Below are 12,529 nucleotides of genomic sequence, written 5' to 3' on the forward strand. Positions count from 1 at the left end.
TGCTTGGCCCAAGGCATTTTTGCTGTGGTGTGCCAGAATGTCAGGCCTGGACAGGGAATCAAATGTGGCCCTCCAGGCCTCTTTACCTGGCCTTCTGGACTCTCCTCAGGCCATACCCCCTCCCCAGCCACACCCCTTCTCCAACCCCCATGAGTGTTTCTGCCTGGCGATGTTCTCTCTCCAGTGCTGGAGGCAGTATGTCTCTGAATATGGGTTGCTTGGAAACACAGGTGGGCAGATTGTTGATGCTCTCATGCCCTGCTTGTAGGCCTCCCACAGACATGTGATTGGCTACTGTGACTAGATGGACCTCTGGCCTGATCCGGCACTCTTCTTATCATCTTGTGTGTCCTTTAACTCTTGACAGTACCACTTGCTTCTCTGGTTGGAGAATAGAGAGGGGTGTGCAAGTGGGTGTGTAGAAAGAAGTCTGTGGTACGAAGGGGAAATGAACCTTGGTTGCCCTGCCTGCTTTTCCTTCTGGGCCCACCCACCACTGGCATTGACCCCTGGAAGGCTGCTGCCTGGTAGGAAATGTGTCCCTCAATCTACATGAATCTGTTGAGTGAGGTCATCTGAGGATATGCAGTGCCGTGTTATCAGTATGCTGATAACACCCAACCCGTCTCCCTTTCATCAAATTCAGGTGAAACTCTGTAAGTACTGGACCAGTGCCTGGAATCAGTAATAGATTGGATAAGGGCCAATAAACAGAAGTTCAATCCAGACAAGACAGAACTACTGTCAATGGTAGATCATCTGACCTGGAAGGTGGATGGTGGCATTCAACCTGTTCTGGATGGGATTATGACTCCCTCTGAAGGATCAGGTTCACAGTCTGGGGGTATTATTATTAGATCCAACCTTGTATTGGGAGGCCCAAGTGGTTCTCAGGCTATGAAGCATCTCTCAACAGCTTAGGCTGGTACACCAGCTGTGGCTACTTCTGACTAGATAGAAATAGCTTGGTCACAGTTATCCATGCTCTGGTCCTGCTGGGGCTATTGCAATGTTCTGTACACACAGCTGCCTTTGAAGACTGTCTGGAAACCTTAGGTGGTTCAAAACATCGTGGCTGCATTTCTGACTGGGACTGGGAATATGGATCATATATCATCAGTTTTGAAACAACCACTTTGGCTCCCAGTCTGGTTTTGAGCACATATCCTTATTGATTGGTTTTAACATTTGATGTCATTTAAAGTCTGCGACTAGGGTATCTTAAGGGCCAAAGTTTCCCACTTGAATCTGCCTAGGTATTATGATCACCTCCAGAGGCCCTTCTCTGGCTCCATCCACTACCAGAGATGAAGCAGGTGGTGACCTGAGACAGGGCCTTTTTGGTTGTGGTGTCCCATCTCTAACATTTGCTCCCCTGAGAGGTTTGCCTGGAGCTGAGTCTGTTCCCTTTTCGTGTGTGTTAGGTGAAAACTGTTGTTCTCCTGGGAACCCTTGTGAGCTGGAGTCACATGCCTTAAATAAGCAAGATAAAACAAGGCAGTGTTGTTATTCCTATATTAGGAAATGAAGAACAGAAACTGAGAGATGGTAGGCTGCCTAAAACCACCTCATGCTGAAATGAGCTTTGAACTGAGAACTTCATGGTTTGCTCTTAAACTGAACTATGATGCACACAAATATGGGAGTGAGTGCTAATGATTTTTTTCTTTACTCAAAACTGTCAGATAGCCTGGGGAGCAGGCAGTCCCCACAAGACTGGAAATCATCAGAGGCCTACACTTACCCCTTTATTTCAGAGGCAGCATGGTACCGTATTTTTCGCTCTATAACACGCACCCGACCATAACACGCACGTAGTTTTTAGAGGAGGAAAATCCGTAGGCATGCCACCCGTAGGCATTGCCTCCATAACACGCACAGACATTTCCCCTTACTTTCTAGGAGGAAAAAAATGAGTGTTATGGTGCAAAAAATACAGTAAGTATGGTACTCCAGAGTAGGAGATCGGGCCACTCTGCTTATCTCTCCCCGAATATAACCAAAGCATGCATAACAATGGTCAGATTCCGTTTTCTAGTTCAGCTAGCACAGGGATGTCCAACCAGTCAATCGCGATCTACAGGTCATTTGTTCCTGGTCAACTTTGGGTTTGACTCCCCAATAAAAGCTGAACAACTTTGGTTAATCCAATGAGTAGATCATTGCCAGTGTTTTTATAGTGGGAGTAGATCGCAGTCTCTTGGAAGTTGGACATCCCTGAACTAGCACATCATCTGAATGGGGTTTCTCCCCATCCGAAACTGGGGAGAAACACAGATGTCACCTGAGTAATGCTCAGCAGTATTCCCAAGCCCCTCTCATACAGGTCCCATGCAATGTAGGTCATGCACTCAGCTCTGAATTAGCTGTTCCACTGAACAAAAGTATCTCTGTGTTGACTTGATTCAGTTTCCACTGAGCAATGTAGAACTTGCTTCTGAGCAGACATGCAGAGAATCAAGCATTAGTCATTATGCAACAGTTCTCAGGAAAGGATTCAATGAGGAAGGGACAATAAATCTGAAACACATCAAAAACTGTATTAGAGAAATGCTATTTGTAGGAAGAGCTCAGTCCTATGCTTGCTAATTAACATTAGCAACAAATTAGATGATTAGCAAATGCGTTAGAAATCAACAGAGGAAATGGATAAAAGGTTCTGGTCTGCTCTTAAACATGGCATTACAAACAGCCTTAATGGGTTTTTTTTTCTCCTCATACCTTTGGGATTTATTATGATTATTTATTAAATTTATTAGAATGTGACCTGAATTAGGCCAAAAAATACCTGGCCTAGTTTTATCCATTTTGTTTTCAGCACAGGGCAGGAAACAGGGATTTCTTGGAAGGGGAGAGAGGGGAGCCTCCTGAATCTACCTCTGACAGATGTTGCAATGTTGGCAGATGAGGATTTCTTTCATTCCCCCTACAGAGAGATGTAGATGGAAGTGCAACCTACAGCCTACATAGACATCTTTACAACCAAAGGCAGAATAACAGCCTACTCCCCTCCCTGCCACACTACAGGAAGCTGCATCCCCAGCTCCTTGGCCAAGAGCTAATGCGTAATCTGCAATTCTCCTGCTTTCCAAGTCTCCTGTCTCAACGACACAAAAGCAGGTTTGGGGCCCTGAAAACCCTTCCCTTCCTTCATTTCCTTTGAGCTACTTCTGGAAAACAGTATGCATGTTCAAGCCTGTCTTTGCATGTTCTCTGTGTTACACACATGTGGCAACTTCCACATCTCAGTGATGTCAGCGACAAAATTTCCTGTTGATTTTAGAAGCTTGTAAGCTTATTGATTTATTTCCCTTGTATCCAGCTCCAACTCAGATCAACTTGCACCTGGTTGCCAGGGCACTCTCCCATCCCAGCAGCTTACAAAGCTAGACCTGTTCAGTTTTCAACAGTGGAATTGCAACTGATGCTTTCATACCATCGTCTGCACTGTCTGGTTCCATGGGTTAATTTCATGGGTTGCTCACCTGCTTTAGGTAACAAAATGTAAATCTCAGCCATGTGATTGGTCCAGTGGTCGCAGCAGTATGGTCATTCTTCGCCCCCTTTTGACCTTTGACTAGGAAGTCTAGAACAAAAAATATTAGTTCTGTGTGTGTGCGCGCTCTAATTTACAGCAAATGCAATCTGTTTTAACTGTCCTGCTGCACAGCATTTCCCTGTCCCCCAATCACAGAGAAGAGTGCCCTCTTCTGGATGGATGGTATCACAGCATTTGACATCTTTATTTCGACTGCATTTTTGTCTTTGCTTTGTGGTTTATGGGCCATTAAATTAATAAAACACTTTAAAATTTAGTATACGAATATAGGTTTCCTGTAGTATCAAACAATGGAAAAATGATGAATAAATAATCAGACAGAGTGATATAGCTTTTCTGATATAACTGAACAATGAATTTAAAATGCAGTGGGTTGGATTCAGAATTAATCATGCCTGGTGCAAACTGACTTCCTCACCTTCTGGTTCCCACAACAGCCTTCCTAGCACCTAGCATTGTTCCACCAAGGGTTGGGGAGCCCCGCTGAATGGGGTCGGCTGTTGTGCAGATAGGAGGGCTGAGAGGACGGGTCACACACAAAAAAAAGCTGAGTGGAAGCGCCTTCTATGAGCAGAACGCCCATTCACATAAGTTTCCTCTGCCCCACTTGAGAGGAGGCACCCTTCCCCCTCAGCCCCCTCTGCCACATCTCAGCTCACCCAACAAGGACCTTTAGTGGAGCATTATGGAACACTGGAAGGCTGCCATGGGGGCACTCAGCTTCAACCAGCTCTCTCACACATGGCTTAACTCTGTGTCCAACTCATTGTTTGAACTAAGCTTAAATTTCATGTAAAGACAAATTCCAGCACAGATCACCTTATAGCCTTTCATGCCTATAAAGCCAAACGTTTTGCTTAAAATACAGAGTCCGTAAAGGGGGGGGGTGATATAATTGCTTTAACCACTTATAAAAGCAGTTTAAAAATATGCCACGATACTGTCTAAAGCCAGAATCCTGTCCCGTTTCTCTCACTGCAGCCTGAGTATGTGGCCAGGTGTTCTTGAGGAAGGGCCACCTTCCTTGCACCATGTTTAGGGATAAAGTAATGATTGCATGTCATCATATGCAATCCCATCCACGTTTTTCAGAATTTCTGATAGTCAACACACTTTCAGTGTCTCACTATAGCATATTTTTAAAGTTTTATCTGTTTCCTTATTTTTGTTCATGTTTCTTGCTGTACACTGCCCCAAAATCTCATACAATAAAAGATGGTAAATAGGGGGGGGGGTGTACACACATGGCTCCCTCTAACAGCAATCTCATGCTCTGAGTGACAACGACTATGCGGCCAAAATGGGGCCACTGAGAAAGAAGTGGGAGGTTATGTGGGAAAATCCGGAAGTCGGCAGAAGGACAACTTTAAAAGCAAACAAACCCCTAGGGGCTTATAAACAGCCTCATGAGGACTGAGCATGCTCAGTAGCCAAGGTATATTGAGTGTCGTGGCCTGGGGTGGGGAGAAGGAATGAAGCATACAGAATTAAAGCAGGTTTAATTTTTGCTTAATCTTGACTCTTTTGTTGCAGGTCCCGCCTTTTCTCTCTATATAACCGCGGGGTCATCCGCGGCCTGTTCACACGTGTAGATAATGAGACTTACAAGCGTGAATAGTCTATTCAGGCGGGCTCCTTTCGTAAGCAAGGACTCCCTTGGATCATCCCCGGACCGGGGTCTTGCAGCGGTATACGCTGCTCTGCAAAGCGTCCCCCTAACGGAGCCGTGTTCAGACGACGCTGCTGAATGACTTAATATAGCGGGGAGGGGGGTGCCTGTCTTTCTTTCGCCCTGCCGCGGAGGGAAGGGATCCCGCAGCAGCTGCCAAGCCGGGGAGGGAGCCTCCAGAGCCCGCAGAGTGACGTGGCCAGGAGAGTACACGACAAGCGACGACGTATAGGGGTCTCCTGGGCATGCGCAGTGAGGGAGGAGAAATATTGGGGAGGGGGCGATGCTCGGACGTCTCATGCCAACGAAGCTCGTATGGAGCCATCCTCGTTCAGGTTCTTGCATGCCGGCTGGCTGCTGCCTGGGAATTCAATGGAATCCGTAAAAATGGGTGATCGTCCCCCAAATCACGCTCCCCTTAAGATCAGGAGTTGTGCTGGGGAAGGGGGTGAAATCCAGCCTCACAGAGAGAATAATGAAGAGAAGATGCTTAGAAAAGGGGAGATCATCCACTTCCCCCCCCCCAAGGGGTTGCCCTTGTAGCCGCGTGGAGCGGGGGGAGGTGGGCAAAGGATGCCGCGGCTTGGGCTGCCTCTGCCCGGCTAGCAGCAGCCTCCGCCTCCGCCTCCGCCTCCCGCCCAGGCTGTGAATGCCGAGGATTTCCCTCCCGTGGCAGGGATTCCTCCTCCGCCGCGGCCCCCGCGCGCGGAGGGGGCGGAGGGGGGCTGGGCTGGGCTGCTGATTCCGCGTCTCTCTGCAGCACTAGCCTAATTCCAGCACAGGAGCATCTCTCCAGCTCCCAGCTCCGAGCCGAGTCTCCGAGGACTGCGGGGGAAGCACTTGCAGAGGCGGCCGCGCAGGCTCAGTGAGATCTCACTGCGTCTCAGGTTCTCTCGCTGGGCAGATGCCAAGAAAGGGGGGGGGAGCGGGGGAGAGAGAGCCAAAAGAAAAAACCCGAAAGCCTGGGAAGCATCAGGGGCTTCTCCTTGGCACCGAGGAATCCCTGGGCTGCCTGCACTGGGGCGTGGGGCGAATCCCACCTGCTGCTGCCAAGCAGCCTGTTTTGCAGGGCCAGCCAGCTGCGAAGGAGACGCTCGGTCGCAGCTGGCCCTGGGCGCCAGGGGGCAGCACTGAGCCGCCTGCTTTGCAACTCCCCGAGATTCCCCTGCATTTCGCATCATCAGGAAATTCCCTTTGACGAGATGCCTCTGCAGCCTTCTGCAGTGTGCGCGCCCGGGGTGCTTGGCGCTGGCACAATCTCTGCTTTCTGTTTCCCTCCAACCTCCCGCCCCCAAACCAACCAAGCAGATTACAAGGGAAGGCCAGGCTGGACGAAGCGCCCGGCTCGGCCTGGAGGAACAAAGGGCACCCCCAAAACTGGCCCCAGAGGAAACAATTGTTTAGCTCGCTGAATATATATGCAAACATCGCGAAGGCCTTGCAGTTTCAAGTTGGTTGAAACGAATCCTTGCATTCGCCTTGGAAATGGGGGGGGGGGGGGAGACCAAAATACGGTAAATTGAGGCGGCTCGACCACTTCTCTAAGAGGTCAATTGGGGAAATGAACGCCTGAGGTGAGAATGGGCGCGTGCGAAGTGTCTCTGGCAAGCTGCCATCCCGAGCAAGAAGAAGGTGCAGCAATGCTACGTGGTCTCAGTGGTTGCCTTGCCTCCGCCATATAGCGCTTATCCGCACAAGGCAGGCTGTCAGCAGCAGCAGCCTCCCCGAAATGTATCGGGAGGAAACACGTGCACGCTACCGCCGTAATGCAATAGGAAAGCATAAAAAGGGAGAAGCCCCAATTATGGAAAACACCTCAAGGAGCATGCCGATCCACCTAAAATGCATATACAAGATCACATCCGTGTGCATATGCATATCATTAATTTTGGAATCAGAACTATTGCCCGGTTCCGATTGCACCCAGGTCCTAGCAGTGACCTAACTTCGCCCATATGCACGTATTGACAAGAAAGGAGGAAAAATCCATCCTTTCGCCCTCGCCTGCCCTGATTCTCGTTTAAAGCGCGACTAATCCGCTTTAGCAGAGTTCTAGAATGCACGCTTCAAACTTGGGAAGCTATTCCAGCAGGAAGTTCGACGGGCGCCCTCTGGCGGCGGGTGCGCTTCTCCGGCGCCGCTTATTGGCTCTGCCCGCTGCACTTGCCGCCGGCTTTTCATTCTCCCGCGCGCCCCCTGGCGACCAGGGGTCGGGAGGGCTGCTCCCCGACGCGGACCCCGCCGATGCGGAGTTGCCGAGAGCGCCGATCAGGCGGCTCCGCAGCGCCTGGCCCCACGGGGCAGCAGGGAGACCAAGGGCTCCTCCGCGGCTCTCCCAGCTCCTCCTCCCCCTCCCTCCTCGCCGGTCTCTCCTCGCCTCCCGCCCCTGCCGGAATTGCCATATTAGGAACAGGAAGACTCGTGCCGGAACAGGGCCTTTTAAGGGCATGGCCTTATATGGACTCTGCGTCCGGGGGCTTCCGGGGGCCGCGGCGGAGACTGCAGAGCGGGGACCCCGCGGGGGGGGGCGTCCGAAGGCTCCGGCTACGAGGCCCGGGCCGAGGGACGGGGTCCCCAGGGGCCCAAGCGGCCCAGGCAGGCCGCGGGACTCCCGCCTCGGGCCCGGCCGCAGCCCCCCTTCTCGGCTTCCCCCAGTGTCAGGCTCTGACGCCAGGCGGGGTCCTCGCGCCCGGGAGCCATATAAGGGCTTCCTGCCTTCCATATTTGGACATGTACGTCAGGAAAGAGGCGGTCCGGGGCCGATGAGACCCGATATATAGAGGCTGCTCTGGGGCGGGCGGGGAGCCGAGAGCTTCTAGCGAATCGAGCCAGGGGGAGCCCCAGGCAGGGCGGGCGGGGGAAGGGAACGCAGCGTCTCCCGCGGGCACAGCCAGGGGGAACCCCAGGCCAGCGCCCACCCCGTCGACCCCCGCTCCTCTTGCCGCCCCACGGGCGCCGTAGCCCCCGGCCCAGCGCCCCCCCCCGCGCCCCCATGGCAGCGGCCAAGGCCGAGATGCAGCTTCTGCCCTCGCTGCAGATGGCCGATCCCTTCGGCTCCTTCCCGCACTCGCCGCCCACCATGGATTCCAACTACCCCAAGCTCGAGGAGATCATGCTGCTGGCCGGAGCCGGCTCGCAGTTCCTCAGCCCCGGCGGCGGCGGCAGCGAGAGCGGCGGCGCCGGAGGAGCAGGAGGCAACGGCAGCTTCAACCCCTCGGGCGAAGGCGGAGAGCAGTCCTACGAGCACCTCGCTGCAGGTAGGCAGAGGCACGTCCCGGGATGGGGGGGCAGCGGGGCAGCCCTCCACCCCGTCGGGCAGGGGACTCCGCTACCCTGAGTGCGCGCGGGGAGGGAGGGGGATTCTCCGACGTGCGTCACCCGCCCGGGCCAGGTAGCTCCGGCAGCTGGAGCCGCGCCAGGCGCTGCAAGATGTAGCGCTCCATCCTTCCAGAGCCCTGAGGGAGGGAGGGGAGTCCCCGAAGTGGGGCCGACCAGGCGAGCGCGATGCCCCCAGATGATCAGCTAGCTGGGGGGTGGCAGCTGTGGCTCCGATGCCTGCCTGCTTGCATGCTTGCCTTTGGGGTGGCGATGGACGGAGGAGGAGGCGGCGCTGTGGGGACTTACCTTGGGCCGCTCTTCTCTCGGCAGACACTTTCCCCGACATCTCCCTGAGCGGCGACAAGCCCTTGGCGGTGGAGACCAGCTACCCGAGCCAGACCACCCGCCTGCCGCCCATCACCTACACGGGTCGCTTCTCCTTGGAGCCGGCGCCTGGCAGCGGGGGCAGCACCCCTCTGTGGCCCGAGCCTCTCTTCAGCCTGGTCAGCGGCCTGGTGGGCATGGCCACCCCGCCCGCCACCTCCGCCGCGGCGCCGCCGGCGTCGTCCGCCTCGCCGTCCATCCCGTCGTCGTCGTCCGCCTCGCCCAGCCCGGCGCTAAGCTGCTCGGTGCAAGGCAGCGACTCGAGCCCCATCTACTCGGCGGCGCCCACCTTCCCAGCCCCTGGCGGGGCCGACCTCTTCCCGGAGCAGCCCTTCGCCAGCCCGTCGGGGGGCTCGCTGTCCTTCCCGCCTCCGGCTTACCCGACGGGCAAGAGCACCTTCCAGCTCCCCATCATCCCGGACTACCTCTTCCCGCCGCCGCCGCAGCAGCAGCCGGGGGGCGACCTGGGCCTGGGCTCGGCGGAGCAGAAGCCTTTCCCGAGCCCGCAGCCGTCGCTGACGCCGCTGTCCACCATCAAAGCCTTTGCCACGCAGAGCAACGGGGGCGGCGGCGGCTCGACGGCGGAGCCCAAGAGCCTCCCGGGGTCGTACCAGGCGCAGCTGGTCAAGCCCAGCCGCATGCGCAAGTACCCCAACCGGCCCAGCAAGACCCCTCCCCACGAGCGGCCCTACGCCTGCCCCGTCGAGTCGTGCGACCGCCGCTTTTCGCGCTCCGACGAGCTGACGCGCCACATCCGCATCCACACGGGCCAGAAGCCCTTCCAGTGCCGCATCTGCATGCGCAACTTCAGCCGCAGCGACCACCTCACCACGCACATCCGCACCCACACGGGAGAGAAGCCCTTCGCCTGCGACATCTGCGGGCGCAAGTTCGCGCGCAGCGACGAGCGCAAGCGCCACACCAAGATCCACCTGCGCCAGAAGGACAAGAAGGCCGCCGACAAGGGACACGCTGCTGCGGTCGCGGCCGCCCCGACGGCACCTTCCGTGGCCGCCTCCCCGCTGGCGCCCTACTCCGCCTCGCCCGCCTCCTACCCGTCCCCCGCCTCCTCCTACCCCTCGCCAGGGCCGGCCTCCTACTCTCCCCCCGTGACGTCCTATGCCTCTCCCGTGACTTCATACGCCTCCCCCGTGACGTCGCCCTTCCCCTCCTTCCCCTCACCCTCAGTGGCCACCAGCTACGCTTCCATGGCCTCCTCCACCTTCCAGAGCCAGGCGGCGGCCACCCCGTTCCCATCCCCCGGTGGCCTCGGCAGCCCCTTCGGCTCCCAAGTGACTTCTGCACTTTCTGACATGGCCTCCACTTTCTCGCCCAGGACAATCGAGATCTGCTGAGAGGAGAAAAGGGGGCGAGGGGGGGACACACACAACCACCACCAAGACTTTCGCGACGCCCACCCACCCCGTCTAGGTAGGGTGGGGTGCTGATAACGAATCTTCCTCCGGCACTTGGTGGAGGAACAGTGGACTCCCTCGCAAGCCAACCCGGCCCCCCAGCTTTCCAGCAGCCGGGGGGTGGGGTGGGCTGGGGTTGGGACTTATCTTTCAACTTCAACTGCCTGAAGACACAAGCTCCCTGACACCGGACACCGGAGTTCCTCTCCACTTCTGTTCTGCATGGACGAGAGAGGTCTTTTTTCTTCCACGATGATTTCCCCCCCAGCCCGCAATTCATTCCTTAGGGGGGAGCAATGGGACTTTGGGAAAAAAATCCATGCATAGACAATGTAATATTGTATTATGTGCCATGGCTTTGCTTTCCTTCTGGGTTCTTGACGTGAACAACCTCTTTGCATATTCATATTGCGTTCTTTGGAGTACAAAGGGCCATCTCTCGCGCGCTCTTTCTTTTTTGTATAAATGGTAATTTTTCGCTCTTTTCGTGACGACAAAGCTGTACTGGGTTTTACAACTTGTTTTGGGGGGTGGGATGGGGAGGAAACAAACAAACAAAAAAAGCAGCACTTAACTATGTATTTGAGCATGTCAACAGAGTGTGATGTTCTTTGTAAATATCACCTAGAGGATGAAACACTCTCGCGTGGCGAAAAGTTTTCGTTTGGTTTGATTTGTTGTTTTTCCTTTTGAGAACAAAAAAAAACAAAACACGTCCCAAGTCTTGGTGCCTTGTTGTGAAGCCCTGCTGACGTCATGCAACTCTGCGATTGGATGCTTTGCATCTAGCCTTAAGGTGAAAAAAGGGAAAGTGGGGGGGAAGGGGACTCTAAGGCTCAAACACACACACACACACACACGAAAAAGGGGAAAGGAGCCGGGAGACAGAATGTAAGCAAAAAAGCAAAACAAAGCAAAACAAAACCCCGAACTTCTCAAAAAGTCTATTTTTGTTACAGAAGTGTAAAATTTATAAATATATTCAGCAGTTGGAATGTTGTAGTTACCTACTGAGTAGGCGGCAATTTTTTGTATGTTATGAACATGCGGTTCATTATTTTTGTGGTTTTATTTTTGACTTTGTACTTGTGTTTGTTTAAACAAAGGTGACTGTTTGGCTTATAAACACATTGAATGCGCTTTACTGCCAATGGGATATTTGGTGTACAATACCCTCTGGAAAAGTCAATAAAAAATATCGAGAGACCAGCAGTCAGGCTTGCTCCTTCCTTCCTTCCTTCCTTCCTTCCTTCCCTATAGGCTTCCAGGGCTCTGGCCCGGCAACTCTCCTTTCACTCACCCCAGCTCTGGCCCTTTCCTGTACCTGCAGCCCAGCCCGACGGCTGGGCCTCGTCCCGCACCTGTAGGAATCTCTGCCCTCCTGGTGGGAAGCGATCTCTGGGTTTCTCTCTAGGGAGAGAATAAAATGCCCAGGTTCTCTACGACCCAGTTGTCATGCTTGGGCGTGTGGCTGATGTCTCTATTGCCCTACATGCAATGCAGAGGTTTGTTCCACGCTGAACAACGTCGCCTCGCTCTCCCAGACCTAAAACGCCAACTAGTCCTCCCTTCCCACTGGGCAAGTAGCAGCATGGGGGGCGACCCTCACGAAGGTTGGACGGGAGAGGACTCTGACCCCCGGATCTGCCAGGACTATGGCGAGCAGCTTGTTGTCGGAAGTGTCTGCACGTCTCTGCGGTGCCTTTGAGCACAGCTGAGCCCACCACCAGCGCCCTCGTTACCTTAAACCCGACGGCTCTTTATTTCGCTGGTGGAGACGTGTCTGCTGCAGAGGCGGTGGCGAGGGGATCGCATGCCCCCAGGCAGGTGACCCTAGACAGATAATGCTGGAGGCATCCCGGTGGGAGGGGGAAGCATGCCAGGCACTTGGCTTAGATGGGGCAGGCAGGATGTGGGGCTCCTAATCCCCATGGTCCGAGGTCCCAGACAGCTGTGAGTCCCTCAAGCCCCTAGATAGCAGCTCTTCTGCCAGGGAGCAAAAGAACTGACTTTCTTCCAGCCTCCCCCATTATAAGGGTGGTGGGGATGGATCCTGTTCCCACTCTACAGCAGGGCTGAGCTGCGGGTCCCAAGATCAGGACCAGACTAAGTAAAGCCGAGAGAGAGAGACCCTCTACGGAGGCACCTTGGCCAAATCCCGCTGCCTCCGTTAGCTGCTCACAC

General features: G+C 54.6%; 2 protein-coding genes across 2 annotated transcripts in view; one reads left to right on the forward strand and one right to left on the reverse strand.

Moving 5' to 3' along the window:
• Positions 1 to 12,529, reverse strand: part of CDC25C (cell division cycle 25C) — a 391,961-nt gene that overhangs the window by 199,693 nt on the left and 179,739 nt on the right. The window lies entirely within an intron of this gene.
• Positions 8,040 to 11,557, forward strand: EGR1 (early growth response 1). Its single transcript, XM_080996053.1, has 2 exons — positions 8,040 to 8,485; positions 8,877 to 11,557. The coding sequence occupies exons 1-2, from the start codon at positions 8,221 to 8,223 to the stop codon at positions 10,283 to 10,285; spliced, it is 1,674 nt and encodes a 557-aa protein (XP_080852179.1). The 5' UTR covers positions 8,040 to 8,220; the 3' UTR covers positions 10,286 to 11,557.

The sequence above is a fragment of the Podarcis pityusensis genome, assembly GCF_964106645.2.
Source record: "Podarcis pityusensis genome assembly, chromosome: 2".
Classification (NCBI taxonomy): Eukaryota; Metazoa; Chordata; class Lepidosauria; order Squamata; family Lacertidae; genus Podarcis; species Podarcis pityusensis.